A 17,564-nucleotide genomic window follows, 5' to 3' on the forward strand; every position below is an offset into this window, starting at 1 on the left:
GCAGACACTGTGGCTCCTCCATTGTCCTGGAAATGTCCAGAGATTTGTTTCATGTTCCTCCAGACTTCTCTGACGTTTTTCTGTTGGAGTTGGTTTTCCATCTTCCTCCTGAAGCACTCCTTGCCTTCTCGGATCTTGTATTTAAGATCCTTTTGGACTTTCTTAAGTTCCTCCTTGTCTCCCGACCAGAAAGCACTCTTCTTCTTGTTCAGCAGGGCCTTCAGTTCTGGGGTGACCCACGGTTTATTGTTTGAGAAACACTGTATCTTCTTGGTAGGCACAGTGTTCTCAACACAGAAATTAATGTAGTCCGTGATGCAGTGAGTGAGGGCGTCGATGTCCTCACCGTGAGGCTTGCAGAGTTCCTGCCAGTCTGTGCATTCAAAACAGTCTCTTAAGGCCTCAGTGCATTCCTCAGACCACACCCTTATCACCTTCTTCGTGGGGGGGTTCCTCTTCACCATAGGAGTGTAGGTGGGGTGGAGAAGGACCAGGTTGTGGTCTGAGTGGCCAAGCGGGGGGAGGGGTGATGTACTGTAAGCCTGCTTTGTGTTGGCAAACAAGAATCTTGGGTCGCTCCTCCAGGAGTACTTTCCTGTTGCCCAGTGCTAGCAGCTGCTCCCTACAGTAAACAATGGCTTGGCTTACAGATTCTCCAGAAGTGGTGGTAAAAAGTCCCAAAAAGAGTAGAAGACATACTACTACTCTCACAAAAATTTGTGGGTCCAAATTTTAGCTTCTTCTTCTCCTTGACTGTTTCTTAATATCCAAGTATGCAAGTTTTTACTTGTTTACATGCTAGTTTGTACCTGGAAAGTTCATTCGGGAGTCCAGACTTCCCGAGGACGTGAGACGCGTGCGATCATTCACAATTGGAACGGCAGTGATGGTATTACAGTTCAGGTCCAGTGTGTTTTTACCACATTTTCACTTTAATTTCATTGTGATTTTTATTTACAATATACATTTTCCATGATACACCTAATTACTAGATTTCTTTTTAAAAAATCATGTTTAAAAAACTGGCTTTAAGCAATCATGCAAAATGCTTGGCTATAAAAGGACCATCCATGTGAAATTATTTGGCAAGATTGCAGTAAAAACTGGACTGATTCCTTCATTAATTTACATTGGAGTGATCTGAGAACATGGTAAAGAGTTGTTACATGCCAGAGTACGTTGCTCTGTTTTTCTGTTGCTCCTGTCTTTCAGGTGTCAAGCCTCCACTTATTGGCCAATTCAAAGATAATTGGCACACGTCTATTGGCTGACCTGGGCACAGTAGGTCAATAGCTTGCCAGGGATCATTAGAAAAGAGCAGCTCCCTGGACAGCTGGGCAGCTTCTGACTCTTGTGGAACTCTTGTTTGTAGGCTTCTGTGTACATAAAACAGAGTGTGTTGGTGGGAGGCTGGACAAGTAAGCTTGGGGTACCCTATACACTGGCAGCAGACGTTTGACTGTTACAGACACTAGGTTATGCGGCTGATGCCACTTTTGTATGTTTTGACTGGACTTTTTTGTCGAGCAGCTAGACGGGCCTTTTGTTTTGCATATTGCTTTATTTAGACCCAGGGAAGCTGTTGACCTCCTTTTGTTTTGTTAATTTATTTGATTTGGCTCAACCGATTGGTCCTCCTTCCCCACTTTTTTTTTTTGTTGTCAAGTTCATCGTTGTCAAGGCATGACAACAGAATGAAATCCTGCCTGACTATTAACCTAGCTGTTGTCCGTCTTCGTTAATTTTGGTGGTCTTGTGTTAATGTCTCCTCCCTGCCTTAGCCCCCACCATGGTCAGGGGGGGATGCAACACAAATGGAGGCTCGTCCAGGATTCGAACCCAGAACCTCTTGCACCTGAAGCGAGAAGCATACCCCTAGAGTCTAGGGGTATGCCAGTGTTCTAGACATGCTACCTACTATAATATTAATTTTGTCTTTAGCTAAGCACAAACAAACAGATCATCTGACTCCATCTTATCTTATTCTTTGCATCTTCTCCTGTCAAATCAAACCCTTTGCATTTTGTATTCTACAGGTGTGTCGAAATACAAAAATTCGCTATTGTAAGGTTAAAAAGTTTTGTTTGTTAAACCTTAATTTGCTTTACTTACAGACAACACTAAACACCAAACTTTATCATCTGGAAATATAAAATTATTATTGCACTTTTCCTCAGCTAGTATGCACATGTAGTCAGTTTGAGCTGCAGTCACTCAATATTACCTTTGTTCACAGTCAATAAGACTGAATCACAATCGAAAAGAGAAAATCAACTGTACTTTGGCAAAGGCAATGTATCCCTAAAGTAACCTCACAAAAAAAAAAATGCTACCCAACTCTCTGGGGAGGAGCCTGATCCTGCTGACTCTACTGGGATATCAATGCGCACACACAAACAGGCATGCTGGCAAGGACCTTTTGTTCCAGCTGAGTGGGAGAATGGCTCTCCTTGTGCTGATTATCTCACTGCCCACTGCCACCCTCCCTCCTGTGTGCAACCCCCTCTAGCTCATCAGTGTGGTTGAAGTAGCTTTCACACCCTGCATAAAAGCACCTCCACCCCCAGCACCACCACAGTTTTTTTAATCCCCCGCAGCTTCTCATACTTTGCATCTAAAAGTGAACAGTCATACAGAAAGAAAAAGGGTCTGAATAAAAAGAAGCTGATAGAATGGTCAAACTAATTTTCAATGATGAATGGTTGATAGTACTACCACACACACATACACACACTTTTATGTTGTCTGCTGCTCCCTGGCTAACCTTGCCTCCGGCATGAGAACAGCATGGAGAGACAATTAGCTTCCTAACAGCATGAGCTCAGAGTGAGAACCACAGTCTGTGTTTGCGATTATGACGAAGATTTATAGCTCAGCTGGTGATGGGAAAAGATATTGTTGAAATTTTGGAAAAAGGGAGTGTCGTGTTCCTGAAACAAAAAGCTATACTGGAGCCAAAAAACAAACAAACACCCAAAACTATTATAACAAGCTTTCATTAACTGTTCTTAATTGTTTAACTTACAGAGTTGCTATAAGTTAAATGCCACTGTTAGTATGCTAGCTCGCTCACAATACTGCAAGCTAAGATGCTAATTAGTGCTAAGCATGAAATAGAACCAAGAGAGAGATGGGATTTGTTAGGTTGTAATTGAACACTAAGAATCGCAACAAACATGACAAATTGACATGAGACGACCATGCAGTGAAAATGTATGCTATGCCTTCTGATGATACTGCCTAAGGGAAGCATATATAATGTAAACAGAATTGGTCCTAGCACTGAACCCTGTGGAACACCATAATTAACCTTGGTGTGTGAAGAGGACCCTCAGTTTACATTAACAAATTGGAGTCTATTAGATATATATGATTTAACCCACTGTGATGCAGTACCTTTAATGTCTACAGCATGCTCTAATCACTCTAATAGAATATTATGGTCAACAGTATCGAACGCTGCACTGAGGTCTAGCAGAACAACCACAGAGATGAGTCCACTGTCAGAGGCCATAAGGAGATCATTTGTAACTTTCACTAAAGCTGTTTCTGTGCTGTGATGAGCTCTGAAACCTGACTGAAACTCTTCAAATAGTCTATTCCTCTGCAGATGATTAATTAGCTGTTTTAGAACTACTTCAAGAATTTGTTAGATAAAAAGAAGGTTGGACACCCCCCCAACCTGCTCGGCCTGTTGATTAATTTAAACTAACATAATCATCCTGTTGCAACCAGGTTTCTAACAGGCAGAGTAAATTGACTTGTTTATCAATTATTAATTCACACTTAGTTTTTAGTTTATTTTTTGTCTGTTTGGGAGCTGACACAGTGGGGACTCTGTGGGGATGGGATTTTGGGGGAGGTAACAGGAGGCGAGAAGCAAAAGGAAAGGCGTGTAAGACTGCAATTCTGCTTCCTGGTGCCAACTCTGGATAGTCACGTTTTGGGTGTTTTAATAAATTTGGCCAAATTTCTAGAAATGAGAACTGCTCCATCCAAAGTGGGATGGATGCCGTCTCTCCTAAACTGACCAGGTTTCCTCCAGAAAGCATCCCAATTATTTATAAAGCCCACATCATTTTTTGGACACCACTCAGACAGCCAGCAATTAAAGGAGAACATGCAGCTAAACATGTCACTCCTGTCCAATTGGGGAGGGGACCGACTACAGTTAACTACAGAGTCCAACATTGTTTTGGCAAAGTAACACACAATTCAATATTGGTTTTAGTGACCTCCAACTGACGTAACCCGGTGTCATTACTACCGATGTGAAATATAATGTTATAATTTATTGAATTTAAACCCTTAGCCAGCAGTTTTAAATTTCCCTTAACGTTGCCTGCTCTGGCCCCTACAAGACAACTGACTATGGTTGCCGGTGTCTCTATCGTCACGAGCCCTAGTTCGATCCTGGGAGGAAGCACAAATCCCTTTGGGTTGCGTCAGGAAGGACATCTGCAGTAAGGAATTTGCAGAGTCAAACATGCAGAGCTACCCACTGTTTTAAACCCTTTGTGAATAGAAGCAGCTGAAAGTAGCTTTTACTCTCCAGTGTGAAGATTTGTGACTTTTATAACACTGTTCACCTATTCACACACACACATTCATTCAGCACTTTCTATTTCTTTTTAACTAATACATACAGTCTCTCTCACAATAATGAATGTTTGGGGGGAAATGTAGGGTTCAGTATCTTGTGCAAGGACACTTCAACACGAGACTGGTGGAGCTGAGGCTCATACCATCAATCTTCCACCTGAATTTCAATTCAGTTTTGTTTATATGGCACCAAATCATAGCAGTTGCCTCAAGGCCTTTTATACTGTAAGGTAAAGACCCTACAACAATAAAAAGAAAACAGAAAGCAGTCATGCTGTTAGCATGTGAGGATTTAACTTAAAATAAAAATCCAATTGGAATTTGGACAGACCAAACAAGCACTATGTAGACACCATATGGGGCTCCTGAAACCCCGCTAGGCATTTTTGTGGCATTTTATAGACTAAACAATATTAATCAGTCATGACACAAATCTGTTTCAGCCTAAGGGGGTGACTTCATAGACAGCTTGACAAGGGCACAGCATCTGAGTCAGCAGAAGTCCTCACCATGAGCTCAAAACTGCACACACCTGCATACACCGTATAGTGCTTGTCTTTGTCATTTCCTACAAGGAAATCAAGGGGCAGAGACAGAGAGGAAAAGGCAAAGGCATTAACCTTGTTCCACTACTCTAACGCAACTGCAGCCTAATTCTTCTGGGCCCATGCAAATTACATTCACTGAAAATCTTTTGAGAAGCGAATACCAATCCCCCTCTAGGATTCAGTAATGGTACTAAAAATTCTGCAGCTTTCTACAGTTGCTCCAGTGAATCTGCTGGGATTCATATGTTTGATTCACATGTTGACCCAGTTTATGGAGAAAAAGAAACTTACCAAATGTGTCTGTATAAACTTTTCAAATGACTCCTGCAGCATAAAATCCACTTTTCTGCCGCAGTATGCTGCAAACCAGAACATTCAAGTCAAGTCGGAGGTTCGTCAGTACAAGAGAAACTCTTTCGTGTCGAGTCTGAATCGAGTCTGGAGTCCTTATTTTTACTTGAATGTGCCAACGACATTTGGACACTTTGGGGAGGGTAAACAAGTTATAAATAGAGCTGACTATCAGTCATCATTGGTACTACTGAACAAAAATGTATTTCTCCAAGCTTAATTGCAATGCAGGAAGGAACAGTATGTGAAACAAGATATACAACGGCTGTTTAATCAGAACTTACATCTATTAAAGGTGAAATGGAGTCATCAGGCAAACTTAATCAGGAAATAAAGCAGGTGTTAAAAGGAAGAACACGAAGAGCGAATCAATGATGAGAAATAAAACTAAACTAAATAAAACTCTCGTAAGCTTGTTAGCGAACATTTGCTTATTTACACATCCAGTAGATACATTTTAAAACTGTGTCTGTGTCCAAAGAGTCCTTGGGGAACTACGTGGCTCTTTAGCTGTTAAATGGTGCAGTGTGTTCACACAGAGTGTGCCAAGCTTTTGTTGAAAAAAACCTGCCAGCTGTGGCTAAAATTTGCACTTTGATACTGAGCTAAAACCCACACAAGGAAATGTAGTCTGAAAACAAGGTGAAAATACTTTTTTCAGTACTGTACTGAAGTACCATTGGGCTATACGAGATATCAAAAAAGTACATGTAAGTACAACACACCATGACGCACTGTGCGTTTTGTATTTGACAAAAATATAAAATCCCCCTACGTGCACTAAAGGTGCTCTATATTTGGATATATTCAGGGTTATATGAGAACTATAAACTACATGGCATGTTCACATATGGTGTATGAACCAGTGAATTTTGTCAATAATTACTGCTGTAAAAAAGCATATTTTTGTACACTTTTTCAAGAAGACTATGTCTCCAGGATTGTTTTCAGTGTTTGAGCAAAAAGAAAATAATGTCTGAATTGTAAGTCCAAAATTTAACATCTGTGGATGTTGGATGCTTGGTGGGTTAATCTGCTAACCAGAAAATCCAAATTTCAAATGGAAATACATCATGATGTTACGCAAAACTGGAGGAAGGATCCCACTCACACCACAGACTTATTGTATGTAAGCATGAGTTGGAACCAAGTCCACCAGGTTTTGGATTCAAACACCCAGTTTCTCAGTTTTGGGTGGCTTACAAATCAGTAACTGCATAACTGCAGTAACTGCATAACTGCAGGCTCTTATTCCCAGCAGGTCAGTTAATGCCAGGGTGTTGGTGTGGCTCGTTACACAAAAGCGGACACATCAAGTTATGGCGTCAGTGTTGTTCTCAGCGTGTAAAGCAGCAAGTGAAAAAAGTCGTAAGAAAAAAGGAAAAGCAAAGTGCAAAACGCAAAGCTAACAAAGTGCCTGGCGTCTGACTGAATGCCTCTCTGGCAGTGAGTTGACATGCTTCATTAGATTTTGTTGGTTTTAAAAAGACTGTTTCTCATTGGAAGTATAGCAGCTAATGTAAATATAACCATTTCCTGAATAAAATCCATGGCCCACAACTCAAAAGTTTAAAAAAATGTGGAACACAGGTCTATTTTAAATACTTTGTCCAAAGCGTGCATAATCGTCAGCCATGTTTTCATGACGAGGCTCAGCATTCTCTTCTGAAACAGACAGAATAAGAAGGAAAAAAGCACGAGGAAAAGGAAACGCTATCCCCTGCAGTTCCCAGAGGACAACTCAGAGGAAGGTGCCATATTACAAACTAATAAGCCCGTGCAGAAATTGTGAAACAACCAAAAACGCACTACAACGTGCACGTGAACACATTTATATTAGGCAAGCTTCACGGCAGCTCAGTGGATTTTATTATGTGCTGTGTGCTATAGAGAGATAACTAAAAGATGAGAGATTTTAAATGAGCCTCCAGAAAATGAGCGCGCGATTGTGTGAGCGCTGGTAGTAATAAGGATGATGGGGTGAAAGGGTGAGGGAGAGAGGGAGGAGGAAGAGGATGGTGTGAATGGGGAAGTTGAGGTAAGCAAAGAGGGGGGAAATGGAAAGGGCTGGAGAGCTGCTGGATTTAGAAACTGGAAGTCAGCGCTGCATTCACAGCAGCAGAGGGTGAAAGGAGGTGGAGGATGAGGCAGGCAGAGAAGAGTGTTTTTAGACGCGATAATGCAGACAGAGCAGTGCATCCACAGCATGGACAAAATCATCTATAATACAGAGCACGCGTGCTACATGCTTATTTTTGCATTTCTTCTTCCTGCTGCATGCTATTTCCAACTCAGCAGTCCAACAGACACTGCAATTACGTGCCTCTGTTGTTCCTCAGCATCTGTTTTTAACAGCACTTTCAGAACACTGAGACACTCTCTATTATTTTGCTTCCCTACTACAGCTCATTGGGTTTGAAATGTAACATGACTTTGGGATTAAAATATTGCCTCTGAGCTTTAATTTGAGAATGTTTACATCAATGATGGCTGTAAACATCTGGCCCCTTTATGCACACAGTTCCCCTGTTATGGCGCAGTGCAGCTGGATAATAATACTGAACATTACAGAGTAGCCAGCCATAGGGGGGGGGGTTATGATCAAAAAGGAGCGTTCTTGACTGGTTAGTTCAATCACATGACCTTCATTTAGTTTCACCTGCCCCCAGCCTATCAGTGAGCAGTGAACATAGACACAATTACTCACACTCACATTCACAGCTAAGGGCAGTGTAGAATCACCAGTTAGAATAACATGCATATCTTTGGACTGTGGGAGTATCAGCGTACTCCACAGAAATTGCTGTTATAGTTTCCGTCTGCAGCCATAACTGATGACTGTTTAAGTGAGCGAGTTAAAACTAGGCTTTTGAAAAGTTCAAACAAAACGAAACGATTTGCAAACTTGGAAAATGGACGTGTTTATTGAGCCTCTAATTGTCAGCAGTTGACTGAGAGTAAGCCATTTTCTAAAGCATCCTACGCAATAAAAGTTGTTAAAAAAGCAGGAGCTCAGCCTGAAAGCTGTGTGGAGACAGTTTGGTCAGTTTGCTTTGACTGCTTTCCACATAAGATAGGATGCAAACTTAGAAAGATTCCCAGCTTGTCCGATCGCCTGGCTTGCTGTGTTTCTCTTGCCCTGCAGGACGTCTTTCCTAGATCTCAGAGAAGATAGCACAGTCACGGCATCATTAAGCTGCCTGGGGAATACCAGGTGCTTCGAAGATGAAACAAAAGGAAACGACCACTTAAAATTAAATCCAAGGTAGCCATTACAGGCAAACGAACAAAACAATATGCCGTTGACTGACTTCACTATTTCTGTCCTACTCTACCTCTCTTGGCAAACAACAGAAGGTGATACCAGTAGAGTATGAAGAAATTTTCTATTAACAGTTCCACCTGCATGTGTGTGTTTTTAGCTTGCAATGAAAACAACTGCAAACTGTGTTCCACTGTTCTGTTGTCAGGTGTAAGTACAGTATGTAGTCTTTACTGTTAATGGGATGCCAGCATCTATTTTCACTGTCATAGTCTGAGTTCACTTCAAAGAGCACCAATCTGTGGCGGGGAGCCGAATGTTCCTCCTACTGCATGCATCCACACCTCACACAAACACCTTTTTTGTTGCACTTCAAAGTGCATACAGACAATCTGTTGTCTCACACACACACACACACACAAAAATAATCCCACACACAAACAGTTACTTATCCCATCATTGTTAGCTTGGAACACACAAACAAGTGAAACACAGAAAAACTGCCCCACGCTACAGACATTTTTCTTTAGTAAGCAGACTGTGAAAACAGCAGCGAAAGGGGTGAAGCAATTCATTAGCCAAGTATAGAAACAGAGGATCAAATGTATGCTGTGTGACATTCATGTATGTGAGAAAAAAGTGCAATAATGATAATGAAACAAAAACAGGCTTCTGACTTTTTAGGAACAAGGTGGGAAACAACGTCTTTTGTTTAAATGACATTTTTAAAAATTTGACAGCCCACGAACATGACGCCCCCGAGAAAAAGCTAAGCACATCCTTACTGCTTCCATAGGAAATACAAGTATTAAAGCGGGGATCATACTTTCCACGGCTGCGAGTCCACTAGGGTCTGCTTGGGTCCCAGTGACGTACATTTAGTCATCAGACTGTTAGTGCAAGGGTTCGTGTGAAGGTCTGTACACCTGCCTATTTTCTGCGACCACACAGATGTTTTCTCTTCTCTGGAACAAGAACTTGGCAGCATAGCTTAGGTTTGTAAAGCTGCAGATGAACAAACCACAAAACTTGTGAAACAACGTCCTTTGGACAAACAAGACCACATTGGAGATTTGGCCACAGTGCACAGCACATCACCACAAACACCTCATACTAACAGTCGAGTACAGTACTGAAGGAGTGAGGAGATCATATTCTGTGGCCTTTCGTACATTTTCTATTATATCATATTCTTTGTAACGACCCAAACTCCAAGTGGTTATCAGTAATATCAAAGCGAAACCTATTATGTTCATTTCCATTTACACATTTTTATTCTTGGACTTGTTGATTCACTCATGATTCATAGTTCAAAACAACCCTAATGCATCTTTTACTGGGCCTTCATGCAGCCACACAGTTCATCTTTTAGCTCCCTTCCCCTCCCTTTAACACTTTGTTTCCTGATCGTGAGGGGCTTCTGTGCTCACAGCAGAGCCAAGAGTACAAAAAACTACCTGAAAACAGCATTTTAGAGCAGCCTGAAGCCCGAGCTGTTGTTTTACAGGGATTAATAGCATAGGGACTGATCTCGCTATTTAAAACTTTGGTCATGTTTACAATATGATCATCCCCCATTGGAACAGTATATTCGTGCAAATAAGAAGAAGCACAATAGGGAATCCCAATGAGTGCAGTTTTCCCATTTCCATGTCTCCCTCACGACTCCCAGTGTCTTGGATTTAAAAGCCATAAAAACAAATATTCTCATATCCATCACAGATTAAATCTGATTCCTCACAAGGCTCTTGGCAGACAGCTCAGGGGAATCTATTTTGCTTGTTTGTTTTCAAAAGCAGTTCAGATGAGATTTATCCAGGACCCCTGCAGAGAGGGACAAAACCCACCCCAAAGCCTTATCTTCATAATGTATGACTAATCTCACTGTGGCCTGAGAAACAGGGGGCCAACAGAGCAATGAGAAAGAGTGAGCGAAGCGGTGAAGAATGCAAAGGGGTCAAATTGAAAGTATCTGGTGTCGGTTTTAAAAACCTCTGACTCTTCTGCAAAACGTGACACAAGGAGAATATGTTTGGAGTGAAAAAACAACCTTACTGTAAAACATATTCCACTTTAACATTGAGCAACAGAGTATTATGGTGTGCTGTAGCAGCTAACTTTAACAATAAAAGCATATCATACTTCAGATTCAGCCACCAGATCCACTAATGGAAGCTCCTAATAGAGATTCAGGGCCAGGGTTAGTGTTACTACCTATGATGACTTACACCTCAGAGAGCTAAGTAGCCGAGTTTAAGTGCAGTTAGTTTTTCTAAGCATCAAAGTTGAGTTATATGATTCCCTTGACTGTGTGATGTTTTCCAAAGAGGTCAAGGTGGAGTGTTTAGAAATGATCAATTATGCTGGAGTATTTAAACTTCCACCCAAGATATCAGTCGATACATTTAACTGTTGCTGAGTTATGATTAAATTCATTTCGGCTTTAGCAGATTATTCTAGGCTTTCATAATAGCATTACTGCCATTGCCAAACACAGCAAAGGATACACCAGGAAAGAGAACAGAACAGAAAAAGGAGAGAAGAAAAAGACCAAGCAAACAGGCATGAGAAGGTGAAGGCTTGTACTTACTGAGCACGTAGAGGGAGAGAGCAAGGCCCGCCAAGCAGAAACCCTCAAAGAAGCGCAAGGTGCTGAACATGGTGACATTTACAGAGAAGGCAACACTCAGACCAAACACCAGCATGAAAAGCACCGAAAGGATCAACACTGGGTGTCGACCAAACCTTAGAAACAAGAGAGAAAGACAGGGAGATAAAGACGTAGCAAAGAGCTTAAAAACCCAGTTAAACTGAGAAAGAAACTTTTCATGTAACGTCCGGAGAAAGAGAACATTGCATTCATCGTTTCCTTCAGACTCTAAGCACGTCCTGGTCTGGAGGGGCGGGGGAGGGTTAGGAGGTCACTGGGTCAGGTCCCAACTGAGGCCTCATGGCCCCCGTTGCTTCTTTACATTGTTTTCTTTACATTGTTGTGCATAGTTGCTGATCCCTAACACAATGCAGGTGCTTATTTTCCCACGATGCCACTCGAGCGGCTTGCAGACGGCAAAAGTGACCATAATTAACTTGATGACAGTGGCATTTTGCTCAGTTACAAAAGATATTGTATCATTTAGCTTTGCAGATAGTTCGATATTTAACCATTAAGGCTCTGCGATACTCTTCTTTAAGCTTCCCACCACTCCTAGAGAAGCTGTCAGACATTTCTTTTTTCTTATTCTCGATAACTCTGGATAAAGCACTTTTACAATCTGGTTAATGCCAATTCCACTGTTTGTCTTTTTAGTTTGAATTTGTTGTTATTAATTTTTGAATGGCTTTAAAATCCTCCTCACACAATTTTAGACATTTTTAAATATCTAGCCAGCTAAAGATTGATGTGACACGACAGTCAACAGCTGATGCTGATCTTCACCCAATCAGCTGGTCCATGTTCTATTGTTTAATTTTGGGAAATCCATGCAAACTGTAGCCTCATTTTCCTGTCATTTGCTGACAGCAGCAGTATTCAGCGTGGTCTTCTGCCCGTACAGTCCATCTGCCTCGAGGTTCAACGTGTTGTTCAGAGATGCTCCTCTGCATGCCTTGGTTGGAACGAGTGGTGATTTGAGTTACAGTTGCCTAATAATAGCTCTAAGCACTCTTGGCATTCACCTCTGACCTCTGAAGATATTTGCACCCAGGTAACTGACCATCTTCTTTAAACTCTACAAGCTGTGTGGGAAAAGCCCAGCAGATGAGCAGTTCTGACAAGATAAACCCATCTGCTACCAATAGCCAACATTCAAACTTACTTAAATCACCTTTCTTTCTCAATTTCAACTTCAGCAGGTCATCTAGTCCATGTCTAAATGCACTGAGTTCCTGCCATGTGATTGGTTGATTAGATATTTCAGCTAACAGTTAAAGAGTGGTGCCTAATGAGTGACCGATGAGTCTATATTCTTTGAGTTTATTGAAACAATAATGCAGCACAAACACATACTGCAGTGTGTTAAAGGGAAAGAAACAAGGTTTTAAAAGAATGGGCAAGTTTGGTTAATCGTTGCTTACACGTTTTTTTCCTTTTTCTAGATATGTTTGGCTTTTCTTTGGGAATTTTTTTTCAGCCTGCCTGAACATGTTTTTCTGATTCCAATCAGTGCTGAGGACACTGTTACCATACTGTTACCACCAAATGCAGATCTTAGTTGTGACACCTGGAATTATCCTTACAGTCTAACAAAACAGACAAAGAAGGAGGCAGCGTACCAGTCAGCCATGACACCCATCACCAGGTATCCAAATATGGAGCCCACAAGCAAAGAGAACTTGGCAATGTGAACCTTCCAGGCCGAGTCACACACTAGGTTCCACTGGAACAGAAACAAAAAGAATGAGAGAAACATAAGTCAGATATTGTTTTCAGAGTAAGGCACTCCCAACATGTTAAAAGGGAATAAGACATCAGGAGGAGCTGAGACACTTATAATATGAACGCTGCACAGAAGCCAAAAAAGAAACGTGGGCTTCTCTCATCAGAATCCTGTCAAACTCTTCTCACTCTCTGACTCACTGTGTTGATAATTCATGAAGTCGGACGCATCTGCAAACATGCTACAAACACTTCTTAAATATTCAAGTGTTCATCCCACATCTATATTTATGTGTGTTTCTGAGAGACAAAGAGAGAGCAGACACAGTGCATGTGGGAAAGCAGCTGTATGTCTGTTATAACAACAATCAATAGTTTCCCACTCTTTCCTCTAAGCCAGTGGGGTCAGTGCACACACCACTGCAGCACTCAGCATCTGAAGTTTAGCCAAGGACACATGCAGAAGCACTACGTGTGCACCATACTTGTGCATAGCCTTGACAGCATCTGCAAGAGAGCCCAGTGGAGTGACTGAGCTGTGTGTGAATCCAATGTTGGTGTTTAACAAAAAATTTACACATCTCCCTGCTGAGCACCCAACTGCACCACGAAGAGTGAGTAGAAAGAGACAGTTAGAGGTTATGCTCTATGATGGCTGGACAACACAGCCACTGTGAGTTTATTAAGTCTGGGCTTTTAGCACCGCTTTTATCTGAGAAAGCAGGTGTCATTAATGCACAAATGCAGAAGCAACGATCAGCATTGTTGCTCATTAACGTTCAGCCTCTTCTTGTCACAAGGATTCAGTTTGGTGGGGTTGTTTTTCTGAATTCTGTCTCTGTAATTGGATTCCAAGAAAAAATAAATAAACTAAGGTTTGAACATAAGCACATGTCAGAATTATCCCGCTTGAGGACCCCGGGGCAAATATGTCAAATAGAGTTTCATTATGCTTCTGTGTTTATTGTGCTTGAATACTGCCTCCTCCCACTACCTGTAGAATAGTATGCTAATGTGATCATTACTGTATTATCTGTGCGCTGTGCGATATAAATGAGTCAACCAAAGTTTTCAGCTATTGTGACACAAGGGATTCAGTATTAGTTTATTGTATTAGTATTAGGAATACTAGTCTTAATGTATGTGCGAAAATCTCCCATGATGCACTGAGCACTTCTCCTTCATTGGCCTCTTTTGACTCGCCATCTGTTTATATACAACTTCATGTCATTAACTCTTTTTCGGCTCTGTCCTGTAGTTTGTGTATGTGTTAGGCTCTCCGGGCTCCTATTTTCTCTCTTCTCTTTCTCTCTCTGCACACTCCACTCATACACTCTGGAATTCAGGCGCTTAAGTGTAAGATGTAAAAAGAGTCTCATTATTCTCTTTGAACTGATGTACCAGGCAGCACCAGCTCACTCCAAAGCACAATAAATAAATAAATAAATAAATAAACAGTACGCGGGTCAGTGGGTAACGTGTCAATCAACTGTCTGAGGCTGGCAGTAGTGATGATGACGGCAATCCCCCCCCACCTACCCACCCCTGAATAACACTATGGGTCTATGGCGCTCACTCGTTACCTTGGTAACCACATTCTGACTAAGTCCCGTCTGCAGCTCCAGCCTCCACTCCTTACAAGCGCACAGCATTCCGACGCCGTCGCCGTATCCGTGCCCGGTGCCGTTGCCTGTGGGCTTCAATGAGGGCGCGATGCTGGTGACGGTGACCGGCGGGGTCGCCGCGGTCCAGTCGCTTTCGTTTGCCAGAGGCTGCACGCAAGTGCCATTGGGCTGCGCCAGGAGGAAGTAATCCGAAAACTGGCTAAAGCCGATGAACAACGCCGGTATCCAGGTCAGGACCACGAGCTGCTTCTGGTGTTTCCCGAAGCCCCCGAGAGACGGCAGAACGGAGCCGTCGATGTGCGGCAGCAGCCGGGGCGCCGGGCGCTCCACCGGGGTGAAGCCGTTCTCAGGCGTGTGGTCCTGCGCCTCCGGCCGTCCCGCTGCCATTACGACCCGGCACAAAGAGAGCAGCTGTGCGCAACAGCAGGCGAAGCGAAGCCCCCGCTCTGTCGCCCTCCGCGCACTCTGCGTTAAGCCCTTTGACACAAAGGAAGCTCGCCGCACAGATAAATCCGGTGTACGGCCAACAAAAGCACAAACCCCAAAACACACACAGACAGAGAAAGAGAGAGAGAGGGGGGGGAGGGAGGTCTCCGGTCCGTGCGGGCGCGCAGATGCACCGAATCACCGAGCAGTCGTCCTCATGGCGACGGGACTTGAAGTGACCGGTGGGTGTCCGAGTGGAGCGGTTATGTCAGGAGGAGGATGACGCTGTGGAGAGGCTCCCGGAGAGCGGTGGGCTCGGACGGGCATGCTCACGGGCTTTGTATTCCATGAGTGCAGCCGGATCCATCCATGCGCCAGGCCCGGTGGTTGAATGGAAGTGTGATACTGAGCTGCATTCAGATCTTCGCAAGATCTGCCGGTTCCTCATCCGCGAGTGCCACAGGTCTCATACCTGTCCAAAACGCGACCCTCTGCAGGTGCGCGTCATTTATCTCCTCGAGCCCAGAATGCGCGTCCTCGCAGACATCACGAGTCCACTTTTGAGAGCGCTGAGTTCAGAGACGCAGTGAAGCACGCTGCTCGGTTTGTCACAGTCTAGTCAATGGGACGCTGTGCCAGAGAGGGGCTTGGAGCAGTAATGGGGGACGGAAGACAAACCCCGCCCTCCTTCGTCGCGCTATGCGCTGCGATTGGAGAGCCTTCAAAGAGCGACTGCACCACTGACGGGCATCTGCAGGCAATAATGATCCCCTTTGTGCAGCCTGTGCCCTCTGCACTGAGCAGAAAGCGTGTCAGGATTACGCACTCATCATGTTTTCCGCTGATCCCACATGATTCACGGTGAAGGGATCAAGTAGAGGGCTCAAGTTTGTGTCTTGTGTTTTTTTAGTCGATTTGTGCCGAAGTGTCCGCCGAACAGCCCACTCAGGCAGTTTTGCGTCATACAATCTTTTTCATAACCGTCATATAAATAGGCAACGTTACTTACTGGTTTGGGGAGACAATAGAAGAAGATGGCAGGGGATTGAAGGAGTGATGTGCTGCACCTCAGACGCGAGGGGGCGTTAGACGATCGCAGGTCGGATATATCAGCTCTAGATCAGACAATCGGCAAAAATCCAAGAAAGGGAAATAAAAAAAAATAGCCCGTATTTCTTAAGAATGGTGCACGTTGGGACATAAATGAGGGCCAAGGCTCTTTGGTCTTCAGATGTGGCTGCTGATATGGTGATGTGCCAGCGTCTGTCGCACATGTTGTGAGTGACCTTGAGATTCCAGCAAGTGACAGATTTTGTCTCAGGACTGGGAAAAAAGTGTAATGTGTGAAAACTAGTGTGACTTGCGTGAAGCTGTGAGCAGTGTACTCCTGAATGATTTTGAGTGACATGAAGCTGGTGTTCAGGCTGCGGCTCACTGAAGTGACAAAGAGGTGACAACTTGTGCTCAGCCACAACTCATTTCTCACCTCCTTCTTTATCCCCAGAGCACTTTGTTACGGCTCGACGCTGAGGAGAAGGAAGAGGCTTAAAAAGAACCCAGGAGGCTGTTTTGTCGTGTGTGTGTGTTCCAACCACACCCATGTTGTAGCACATACCAGAGCTGACTTGTGCTCTGCACTTATTAGAATGCAACCCCATCAGTACATCCAAAAACAACAACAACAATAATTATTGAGTTTGATTTTGCAAAACTACACCGTGTGGCTTAGTGAGTTGAACTTATGGTCATTTCATTTAAAGTAATGCAGAACCCCATCTATAGAGGATAACCTTTGTTATTTTGTCACAGCTACAGCTGGCAGATGTGCGGTGTACAGGGAATTGCCAGGTTTCTGTGATAGACTCGCTGGTATGTAACTGTGCCTGTGTAAAACGTGCGGCTTGCAGTTTTCTCAAGGAGTGCTGATCCAAACCACCCGAGTGAGTGACTGAAGTCACATTGTGACACATTTGTTACATTAAAGAAGAGAATAAAGAAAAAAGAGATTTTTTAAAAAAGTCAGTAAAAACTAAAGGAGTCTGCATGCTCTCCTCACATCTGTGTGGGCTCTCTCCAGGTACTCCAGCTTTACTCAAAGGTGTAAATGTGAGTGTCTGCCCAGGATGTATGCCGCCTCTCGCCCTGTGGCAGCTGAGATAGGCTCCATCAACCCTACAGCCCTGAACTGGATAAGCAGAAGAAAATCAATGGATAGACGGTGCTTTATTGAGACCTTTAAACTTAGAGTAAGTCATGTGAACATAACTGTTAGAGAGTGTTCTCATGAACAGAGAGAAAGTTTGTCTGTATCCCTCTCGCCAAATACACACAGAGTGGCGCAGGCAGCAGTCACTTCACTCCATTAAATGAGACCC

At 43.3% G+C, this 17,564-nt stretch overlaps 1 protein-coding gene across 1 annotated transcript in view; it reads right to left on the reverse strand.

Moving 5' to 3' along the window:
- LOC102306225 (solute carrier family 22 member 23) overlaps positions 1-16,164 on the reverse strand; it is a 27,981-nt gene extending 11,817 nt beyond the window's left edge. Inside the window, exons 1-3 of the mRNA XM_005937233.2 lie at positions 14,722-16,164; positions 13,036-13,139; positions 11,354-11,508 (exon numbers count right to left, since the gene is read on the reverse strand). Of these exons, the coding sequence (XP_005937295.1) occupies positions 11,354-11,508; positions 13,036-13,139; positions 14,722-15,150 (688 nt within the window). The 5' untranslated portion in view covers positions 15,151-16,164. The remainder of the gene's footprint in view (positions 1-11,353; positions 11,509-13,035; positions 13,140-14,721) is intronic.
- Between the last annotated feature and the right edge of the window lie 1,400 nt (positions 16,165-17,564).

Source organism: Haplochromis burtoni, unplaced genomic scaffold, assembly GCF_018398535.1.
Source record: "Haplochromis burtoni strain Fernald_Lab_line unplaced genomic scaffold, NCSU_Asbu1 Contig_99, whole genome shotgun sequence".
NCBI lineage: Eukaryota > Metazoa > Chordata > Actinopteri > Cichliformes > Cichlidae > Haplochromis > Haplochromis burtoni.